Genomic DNA, 11,072 nt, shown 5'->3' with positions numbered 1-11,072 from the left:
AGCCTCAGGACAGAAGGAGTCCACTCTTCTGAACCACCTCTGCTGCATAGCTTGAACACTTTCAGGCAGTAAAATCTTCTTCTTCTGTCTCTTAAACGGCCGGCAGATCATAAGTGAGACCTTTCTCACCGTGCTAATTTTATTGAACAATAAATCCAGACACGCTCAGACTTCATCCCTATTTTGAGGGTCTTTTTCTGGGTTTTTCTGAGGAAGGATCTGGGTGACGCTCACCTAAAAACCAGGTGAAGATTCACACCCCTGGCTGAGCCGGCAGCACGGGACGGTGGTGCTCGTGCTGCTGGGTGTTACCTGCATTCATGCAGCAGGAGCAGACAGACAGGGAAGGCCGGCGTCCAAAGTCATGACCCTGCCCTGACCTGCTGGAAGGAAATTGTCACGCTGCTGGAGACAAAGAAGGGCAAAGGAGAGTCTGAGGGGCTGGCTGGTCGGCCTCTAACAATGGGTCTGCGTTCTTAGACCTCTCTGAGACCACAGGCCACACAAAGGCCAGGAGGACAAACCACCCCCCACCTCCTCCCCGCTCCCACATCGCAATAGAGCCGGCATTTCACACCGCACTGTGACCCGGCATTCAGTCAAACTACTGTTTAACCTGACCCCTGCCTTACACTGAAATCCAGCCGCATCCGCTGTGAAGACAGGTTTGTTTTTTTTTAATCGAGCTCGTACTGTACGATTTCAGTCCCCATCCCCTAAGAGCATGAAATCAATGGCTCAGCTAATAAATAATGTGTCTAGTAATTGGTGTTGGAAGGAATAGCTCCCTGGGGAAGCAGAGACATGAGCAGACCCTTCGTCTGGGTCAAGCGCCCTGGAGCCAAGAGAGGCAGCCGCATGACCCTCTCCCTTCTCAATGGACGGCCCCCTCCCTCCTTACCTGTACGTGGCCTGGATAAAGGTGTGGGGGCTGCATATCAAACAGAGGCTGCTCTTTGATGTGGATGGAAACACAAACAGTGTTTTGAGCAGAGTTGTAATGGCTTATTTGTTCCCTTTAGTCATTCATTGAGCTGCTTGTTGAATGTGTATGTCTTCAAAGGAGGGGCCGCGTGCTCTGCTGGTACAGTAGCCGAGGAGGCCCTGAGAGCTGGTGGGCTGTAGGACGGCCATCTGGCTTCCTGTTCCTGAGATTTGATATTGATTTATTGGCTGTACATGGGAAGATAAGGGGAGACCAGCTGTCGGAAGTTCTCCTGTGCATCCTCACAGACAAAGGGCCTCCTGCTCGTCCACATCCTAGTTGAAAGGGTGACGTATCAGTCTTCAGAAACAAAAATTGACTGTCATATTTTGCTCCACGTGTTTGGTGGTCTGCTCATCAAATGTTGGTGACAAATGGCGCCGCAGTTTCTTACGATATTGTCCATCATGACTTGTGTGTCCACTCACAAAATGCTCTCCATTTGTTACATAAATGACAATAACAACGCTGTTCACAAAGTGCTTGTATCAGGCTGCACAGCTGCAAGACATTAATGATGTCCTTAACCGAGCCAGGGGCCGGAAGCCCCAGAAGCTTCAGTATAACATCGTATATAATAGAATGATATTATTTTATCATGACGTAGTTTTTATGCAAGCCTAATACAGCATTATTGTGGCTCTGAAACAAATCCATAAAAACAGAATAATGTTAAATGGGCAATTGAAATAAGTCTGACTTTTATTTTGCTTAAAGTTAGTTTATTTATTTTGACTACAATTGCTATTATTTTGGAATGAATAGCAAGAGAAATCATAATAAATTCCAATAGAGTAAAAGAGAGTTATGAAACTTAGTTGAAAACACCATAACTGAAAAGATTAAATCAGAATATCGATCCTAAAAACTTGTTTTTCAGGGGAAAATAAGAAATATTTAATTCAGGAAAGTAATCTGTCTTATAAATAAAGTTAGAAATGTGTGTGCACGTGTGCGAACTTTTAGAATTAGGAGTATTTTTCATTTAACTTTTTGGACTAAAATTGCTATTATTTTGGAATGAATGGCAAGAAATATCAGCAAAAGGTTTGAATCAGGTCAACTGGACTAGTAAGACTATTGCTAGTCCGGTTGACTTGATTCAAACCTTTTTGCTGCGTGAGGACCCGGATAACTGAGCACTCACAAACATGTCAAGAAATATCATAATAAAATATAATAAAGTAAAAAAAGAGACATGAAACCTAGTTGAAAACCCCATAAACAGAATATTGATCCTAAATACTTTTTTTCAGAGGAAAATAATAATAAGTAACCAGTTAGGAATGTGTGTGCATGTGTGGATTATTTTTTTCAGCTCTCCTTGAGCGCAGACATCAAGACTCACCGCTCTAAAAGTTGCCTTGACAATGAAAGTTGCCGGCGATTTATTGGCCGTATTACCAGCTTGTCTGTTTGGCTTCTTGAATCGCTGAAAAAGAAAGGATTAGAGCGGTGGCGGTGGTAAAATTGCTCCCTGTAATGAGGTGAAAACTTCATTTGCTATTCCTAACAAACACCACGGAGGGTTTAAACCCATCATTGGAGCCATTTATGCAGGATTAGGAAGCCATGCATACTGTTAAGTGAGCCAGGCCAGTTAAGAGGTGGAAATGTGGCGTCACGCCGAATGGATGGTTTTTCTCACCACTTCACCCCCACCCAGAGAAAAGACGTACATACAGACAGGCTCCCCCACTCGGCCTTTCTTCTCCTTCCCCTCCCTTGGCAACACAATCCTGTGATGTGACTGTCTCAGATAATGAGGTGAGAATTTTATGGCAGCAGTCTGTGAGCCTGGCACCAGTCTGCGAGGACCACAGCCTGGCTGCTCCCCAAGCCTGCTGCGTGGTATCAAGCGCCCCCTGTTGACCGCCGAATACTCAGACAGCGGGTCCCGCCGCGTCGCACTTCAAAGTGAGAGATCAAGGGTTCACTTGCGCATGACACCCGGGGAATGACAATGCCTCAGCCGGCCTACACCGACTGCAGCGTCCCAGCCGCGGACACACAAAGGCACCTGGGCTGCTCCCGCACCGCTCCGCTCCGGCGAGGAAGCCCTCATTCAGGGGTGGGATATACATACAGGAAGAGGGCCAGGGTCTGTATTCTATACAAACCCTGGGGAGAAGAGCGAGGGCCACAGGAAGGACAGACGCGGAGGCAACACATTCTTGGTGGAGTGCTGTTTGATTGGTGAAGCATTAATTGATAAGATTCACCAGGAGACGGCGTCACTGCACTTATCTTTAGAGACAGCTGCGCCAGTATCTGTTGCATTACTGACACATACGACAGAGGGATCAAAGATGTTTCACCCACCACTGAAACATCAGCTCTTTGACTTCCTCTGGTCTTGGACTTGTGCGTGTGAGGTGGAACTCAACACGAATCCTGCTGAATAAATGCCTCAACCTGTGTCATCATAAATGAAAGTTTTCTGCAACATGCTGCATGATTTAAAAGTACTACAGCAAGTGTTTTAGATGGCTGTGACTCCTTGAATCACTTTTTACTCATAGCTACCTTTTCAGATATTGACTTGCTATACAGATGCTGCTACTGCAATATGTTTTATTTGTTGGTCTTTATAGCTTTTGGTGGTGAGGGTTGATGTTTCTTGAAGAGCTCTGGGTGATATCAACGACCACAGATAGGAAGTGGATAAGGAAGTCCATCACCGCTGCATTAACTTTCCACATATTTCAAAAACATTCAGACCGGTTATGTTCTGTAAATATTGGGCGACCAAGTTACGGTTGGAGTATCACTGAGGGTTATGGATTTCTGAAGCATGTTGTCTTTGGGTGGAACACTACTACCAACTGTCCCTCTAATCTCATCCTTATTTAAGCATGAGCTGCTAATTCTAATCATGTAAACACCCTATATGGCAGCTGGATGCACATACACACACACACACACACACACTAGTAAATGACTTCTGGGGGTTTTTATTGAGTTAAAAATACCACTGAACTTCCCTCCAGGGGCAACATGTTCTCATTTTTTAATTTGTCGTGTAAATATCAGGTTCAAACACAAGTCACCTGCTGGTTCTTCTGGTTGCCACTTAATGGCGAGGTCATCATTTCCAGAAGGAGCTGAAAATCCGCGCCCCTGACAAAAAGTGGGGGGCACCTGCATGCTGCAGGGGGCCGCTGCAGGGTACAATTAAAACCACAAAAATGTCGCCCCATAAATGTAGTGCAGTAAATGTAGTCCAATAAACAAGGTTAGAATGAGTTATAATGGAAAATAATCCAAGATTTAAGAGACCCAATAACTGTATATCTGTGAGCAAACACATGCATTGTCCATTAATGTTTCCATATTGCTTAAAAATGGTTTTATTTCTTACTCCAGGGTTGGTCCATTTTGCACATGGTTGCACAGTCCAAGTATAAAACCCCCTAAACATTATCTATATTCATCCGATTTCCAGGCTTTAAAAAAAAAAAAAAAAAAAAGCATCATGCGCTAAAGGCTGCATTCAATCACTCGTATTGGTGACATTGTTTATGGCTTTCCTTTCTGTGTATTGGCAGCGGCGCTGTGAAGCGTCTCTCAGGCTGTCAAAAGTTGGACAACAGCGCTGTCTGTGGTAACAAGGTAGAAGGCAGGCAATGTAGGCCGGAGTCTCTTTCGAGTTCATGAATATTGCTTGAAGTACTAAAACGCATTTGACACTTGCTCAGCATCATTTTAAATATACAGCTGACGGATGAGGGTTGGGGTCCTCACACATCTAAATGAATGTTGTAAAACCTCACTTTTTGTAAGGTTGCAGAGCCATGATCTGGCTGAATATCATGCAAAAATAATTAAGCAAAAAAAGAAAATAGCATAACATACAGTAGTCCATCTTCTTCCACATCTGATCCGGTACCTTCTACTTGCCGCTGAAAACGTTTTTCATGTTTATGGATGTGAAATGCTTAATATTGACACCTAAAAACACCACTAAGTTGTATACACCTGCTTTAGCTTAAAATGCAAAGCCTTTAACGGAAAAAAAATTAATCTAAACAATCATATTTTCAGTGCCATATCTTTTATTGTTTGAGCACTCCTGTTTCCTCTCACTGTCCAAAAGACATGTACTTGTATATTTGTTTTTTAAACCTCTGAATAAGTTAGATTTTAGTATCAAGTTCATCTTCTTGAGTTTGAAACTTAAAATAAAATTCTAAAAATAATGCTGTATAATAAAATTAAGAATATAGAAAATGTAATCCACACGTCACATAAACTATATGGATAAAAAGATTGTTTTCTCACAATTTCCATCCTTAGAGCTCAAGGTGGAACTCTTTTCCAGTCCACATCAAATTGTGTAAATTAAGGTGGATATATATATATTTTTTTTTTTTCAGATACCATTCTTCATAGTCTCTTCCTATTCTTAATCTCTCAATCTGCTTCGTGAAAAGTGCATTTCCTCAGCAACAGAAAGCATGTACAGAGGACCTGTGCCTGGACACAAGCTACAGAGTTGTGTAGCATTGAGTCATGAGAGTAGGTTGTCACAGTATATATCGACTTCAGACACATATAACTTGATCCTTTTAAATGATCATTCAGATCCGTTCGCGCTTCCTGGAGTCACAATCGAATTTAACAGTGTTGCAGCGCCACCTAGTGTCGGCTTGATGTCGCGCATATTCCCTGCGGGTGACGTGACTCGGTCACACAACACCACTGGACCGAGCTGAGGACGGATATACGCGCAACCTCTGTCTAAAATTAGACGCCGCGTTGGCTCCGTGTTGGCGTTCGGGCAAAACAAACCCTCCATATTGACAGTTTCACTCTGTTGTTATGGCTTCGGTTAAAAAAGACGACCGACTGACGGGATCTCAAAGCTTCGTGTGTGTCGGATTCGCTGGGGTTTTCAGTAAAAGCGCCACCTCGCCGCTGGAGGTGGTGAAGATTAAAAGCCAAGTGGGAACTTTCCATTGTAAACGGGGTTTTTGGCAGAGTTTTCTTCTCGTTTACCAGAACGAGGGACTCCGAGGGTTCTGGAAAGGAAACCTCGTCTCTTGTCTCCGGCTGTTTCCCTACACGGCGGTTCACCTCGCTGCATATAAAAAGTAAGTTCATTTCAACTCTCCGTGTGTGTGTTGTTTTTCTTCTGTCACATTGTTAACTCAATAAGCTAAGTCATCGTTAGCCGTCAGCTGACCACGTTTGAAGAACCTCCTTCACAGAAACCAACATTTCACAAACGTGTAATATACTCTTCGTACTGGTGAGAATCGGGAGTGAAATTTGTTGTGATATTCGTCTAAAACGTTTATTTTTACGGACATCGTATACTTCCGGTTTCTATCAACAACACACCTTCTGCTTTTGCAGCCAATCAGAAGGTTTCATTTGCTCAGTCGATGTTTGAAATGAAGGGTGGTTTTTCCCTGAGTGTGGTCTCACAGGCCTTCTACTACCAAGCAAGTGCAAATCGATACATCTGAAGTTGAACGTTGCATGCATTTAACTTGACCATACAGAAAACTACTTGCTCACACAATTAAGTGTAGTTCAATTCCAATTACCTTGGTTTAGTTGCGCTTCTGTTAAAATTCATATTTTATTGATGTGGATAATTAAAAATAAAAATATATTATACTAAGCAAGAGAAAAAATATAATTATATCTTATTCTTTTAGAAGTATCAAGGAAAAAATATGAAATTTATTTTCAGGAAAGATGAAGGCCGCGTCAGCTGCCTGTGAGACCAAATCCAGGGGTGTATGCTCGGGCTCTGGAGGGTTATTGCCGGGCACAACGTGCACCAGCAACATGACTTGTAAATAAACATGGAAGGTTGAGTCATAAATACATCGCTGATTGTGTACACACGCAGACAAGGTGACAACACGTGTCACACACCTTTTTCCTCGGTGTTTAATGCATTTTACCACTTCCTCATATGTGATTCCATTGAGAACTATAGCTATTTCTGCAAAAGAATGAGCCAAAATAATGACATTAAACAAGTACAAACCTTAATGAAGTATATTTCAATGTTCTCATAAACTGAAAATATCACTAATGTAAGATGCTGTTCTGTTTGTATGGCTTTTATTGGGCGTCAAATGAAGTTCAGACGCGCGTCATTGCTTATTTCAAGATACTTGGATGTGAATAAGAGTCCTCACATATTGTATTTGTTTGCAGGCTAATTCACCTTCACATGGATGAGCTGGGCTTTGTCTCACAATGGAGGGCCACATTTGCCGGTGGACTGGCTGGAGTTGCTGCTGCTCTGGTCACGTATCCTCTGGAAGTGGCAGAGACCCGCCTGATCGCTCAGAATTGTAAAGAACCCACGTACCTCGGTGTCCTGCACACGCTGTCGAGCATTCAGCGCAGCGAAGGCCTTGCAGCTCTCTACAGGGGTTTCTCCCTCACTGTTCTAGGTTTGTGTCAACTGACAGGTTGAGACGTGAAGCCCAGTTAAGTGGAAGCAGCTGTAATGGTTGAAATGTAGAGTTGGTTTTACAACATGTTGGCCTAAAATTGTGTAGATGTTTTATTAGAACAAGAATAAACAGACAGCTCAAGTAAAATGAATCAACATGAAAATAGAAAAAATAGAGCAATGGAGCACAGGAATGATTGGTTAGTTTTATGTTATTTTTTGTAGCACATTATAATGTAAATGGTGAATTGAAAGTTTGTTAGTTATTTTGGTTTAATATACTTATTTCTGCTTTCAATTTCTGAAAATATAAATATGTCATCCAGTATTCCTTCTTTTCTGTGATGAAGGTTCAAAATCAGGCTTCTCAACTGCAGTGCCACGTTTTATACTCAACACAGTTCCTGTTTCTAGGTGCATTTCCCTTTTCCATGGGCTGCTTTGCCGTCTACATGAATTTGGACAAACTATGGAAGGAGCCACCGTTTCGTTTCTCGTCCCTGCAGAACTTTATAAACGGTTGTCTGGCAGCCGGAGTGGCTCAAACCCTCTCTTACCCTTTTGAAACTGTGAAGCGGAAGATGCAGGTAAGACGCTCCAGATACTTCCATCAATAAAGGCGAAAGGCAAAATTGAGTCCTTTACTTAGCAGAAGTTGTGGATTCCCCTCTGACTCACAGATGGGACGCAGAGGGAAGTAAACTAGCCATTAAATATTTAATAAAATTATTTAATTAAACGATGAAATGCTATTTCGCTCTCAGCCACTAGGTGGTGCTGTCCACCGAAGTACATCTCTAGCAGTTAATCATTATCCGCCTCATCCTTTTTGTTACTTTTCTGTCACCCATGCATCGCTCTTACCAGATTTAGAGGAACATAGCGCTGATATGCAGCACACTCTTCGATTTATGCATTTAAAAAAGTATCCTCCAGTTTCACCACTAGAGGCCGCTGTGGTTCCAGCACTGTTTTTACCTAGTGACTTCATGAAAGTGAAATCATCATTTGAAAAAGCTCTTGGTTGAAGTGAACAGTCCTGTTCAGACGGCAGATCATTTTCAGATCACGCTACTCTGCTCCACTGATGAACGCATGATGAACAATGGCGCCGCAGAGGACAAAATACTACATCGGGTGTCATGTGTCTGCGATTAGAGGCCACAAGGTTGGACAGCAGCTGGGAATGTGAATGTGCGACGGCTCTGCTGGAGCTATAGATAAGCCCACCAAAGATAGCTGCCCACTATCTGCACCAGGGAGCTCAGGTTTAGCTCTCTTAAACGCTCACATCTGCATTGGCTAGTCACAAAGTTGACACATGAGGAAGCAAAGGGTTAAAAATTAAACCTTAGCGAGGGATTAGCTACAGTAGACGCAGGGCTGCAGGATGCTAACTTGAGTCCATGTTGGACAGAGACGGTCTTGAGGGTGGACACAGAGTCACATGACGGTCAGGCTCGTTCACCAGAGAGTGTTGGTCCTCTCACAGTGGGCTCAAAAAGCTTGGTCACACTGTTTGCTTATTTCATTTCAATGGTCTGAGCTGTTACTTTTGAACAACCCATCTGCCCCAAATATACAAGAGCTGATTGAATCAGCTGAGGAGACGTGACCACAGAGGGAAGATATGAAGCTTGACTATCAGTGGTGTCTCTTCATCTTCACTGAACTGTTTGCATAAGCTGCTGATGATGTTAAAGAACTGGCCATCATGCACCTTTGCCCAGCTCAGAAAAAAAGATCATGGGAGCCAGTTTCAGGGTCATAAGGTGAGAGCTAGTGAAGTCCCTGGACTGGCCTGACACTCACCATAAAGCAAGTCACATGCTATTCGGGAGGATGGAAAAAGACTTTGGTCTCTATATTTTCTAATCTTGCATTTGCAGGCTCAAGCCGCCCACCTTCCACACTGCGGCGGTGTTGACGTTCATTTCAGCGGAACGGTGGACTGTTTCGTTCAGGTGGTTCGTAACAAGGGGATCCTGTCTCTCTGGAACGGTCTTACCGCCAACACAGTCAAGGTACTGTCTTGTCTTTATCCCACCCGCTCTGCCATTTTATCATTCTCACTCAGGTCCGCGGTGAAGGAGAAAAGTGACAGCTGACTTCAGCGTGCAGCACGTGCTCATGAGCATGTGGTTTGAATAGTAACCCATGGCCTTTGTGGGAGAAGGTGGGCTGTGGGCGGGGGGTGGGTGTGTAATGCTGAGTGTGTGGTTAATAGCAGGAGTATCACGAGCAAGGTGGGGAAAGTCTGTCTAGAACAGCATGCACCCATCTCCGGTTTCAATGTCATAATGGCTGCTCAGTTGGGGCAAGTCAAGTAAGTGACAGTGTCTAGTCGCTGTTGATGTGTAGCCACTAAAGGCATAAAGAGGGAGAGGGTGCTGAAGTTGTCAGTACGAAGTACTGGTTAGTACAGTAGATGGTGTGGTGAGAGGGAGGTACAGTTATTTGGGCAGTGTGGATCTGGACCTCCAAGTCTGAGGTCTCACTCGTCTGAATACACGAGAGTGGTGAATAATAGCTCCTTTTTTCACTTCTTTTCCCTCGCAGATTGTTCCATACTTCGGCCTTCTTTTCGTCTGCTTTGAGATGTGCAAGCAAGTGTGTCTTTACCGCAACGGCTACATCGTCTCGCCTCTGAGCTATAAACCTGCGCCGGGTGTGGACCAGAGTCTGGGAGCAAAAGAGCTGCAGGAGGTTAAGAGATACTTGAAAAACAGGAACTTTGGGTCAAGTGAGTCGTCGTTCTAGGACAAAGTGCCTAAGGATTCACATCTTCAGTCTGTAAATCTGCCATTACGCTTTTAACGTAATACTTCAGCACTTAAGAGTTGCTCCCAGTGGGGAGTGGTTAAAGAGTGAAGGAGAAACCGGGTCACGTGCCGCTAAAAGTCAATCATGCATTTATGTAGGAGCTCTACTGCCAGCAGTGGTGACTGTCTGCAGCCCAGAAACACCAATAGTGGCACTTAAAGTTTCATGGAATAAAGGTAGTAGCCCACATTCTCAGACCAAACGCTCCTCGCATGCTTGAGTAAATCTAGGTGAGCCCTCTGCAGGTTCACTGCCATTTTGCCAGGTGACTGTGAATGACAGTGGTCAGAAGCCTTTCAAATCTTTGTTGTTATCAATATTTATGTTTCTAAGGCCACAATATTCTTGTATTGGATTTGTGGCTTGTTACACCAAAAACCGCTTGTGTTAAAAAGTGCCTTTAAAAGCACAGGGTTACCTGGTAAATACATAGACTGTATACCATTGCACAGATTGCCATATGAATTGTATATTTTAACTGAAAATGAATGTAAATATTTTTGTTTTTGGACATTTTAATAAAACCTGAAGCTGATATCAGGTTGCGTTTTATTTTTTATCATTATATATAATATATTATTTGGGTTTTATGAACTGCCAACAGATTTTGGAAGAAATACTTGAATATACTTCTCTATGCTTCTATTTTGCCACTGTATTTAATGCATTTTCAAACTTTTTTTTTTTTTTTTTGATTGACTACAACATTTTTTGTTGTCATAGCGTTGTGGTTGATTTGTATACTTATAGGAGTGCAGTTAACTGAGTAATGCAATTTACCCATCGTTCCAGTGATGGCACTACTACTTAAGCAAAGGATCTTGGTATTTGCTCTTCACTGCA

General features: G+C 43.2%; 1 protein-coding gene across 1 annotated transcript; it reads left to right on the top strand.

The window, feature by feature from the left end:
* Window positions 1-5,669: 5,669 nt before the first annotated feature.
* Window positions 5,670-10,766, top strand: slc25a43 (solute carrier family 25 member 43). The gene is made up of 5 exons (XM_053879274.1): window positions 5,670-6,078; window positions 7,163-7,404; window positions 7,821-7,993; window positions 9,296-9,430; window positions 9,966-10,766. The coding sequence occupies exons 1-5, from the start codon at window positions 5,807-5,809 to the stop codon at window positions 10,164-10,166; spliced, it is 1,023 nt and encodes a 340-aa protein (XP_053735249.1). The 5' UTR covers window positions 5,670-5,806; the 3' UTR covers window positions 10,167-10,766.
* The last annotated feature ends 306 nt before the right edge of the window (window positions 10,767-11,072 follow it).

Source organism: Synchiropus splendidus, chromosome 11, assembly GCF_027744825.2.
Source record: "Synchiropus splendidus isolate RoL2022-P1 chromosome 11, RoL_Sspl_1.0, whole genome shotgun sequence".
NCBI lineage: Eukaryota > Metazoa > Chordata > Actinopteri > Syngnathiformes > Callionymidae > Synchiropus > Synchiropus splendidus.
Note: the sequence above shows the minus strand (reverse complement) of the source record. Positions and strands in the feature narration are given on the sequence as shown.

What these genes read in the sequence shown, in the direction of transcription:
- slc25a43 (XM_053879274.1), top strand. Translation starts at nt 5,807, where the DNA reads ATGGCTTCGGTTAAAAAAGACGACCGACTGACGGGATCTCAAAGCTTC. An exon ending in TTTCTCCCTCACTGTTCTAG is followed by an intron (nt 7,405 to 7,820) that starts GTTTGTGTCAAC and finishes TCCTGTTTCTAG; the next exon opens with GTGCATTTCCCTTTTCCATG. An exon ending in TTACCGCCAACACAGTCAAG is followed by an intron (nt 9,431 to 9,965) that starts GTACTGTCTTGT and finishes TTTCCCTCGCAG; the next exon opens with ATTGTTCCATACTTCGGCCT.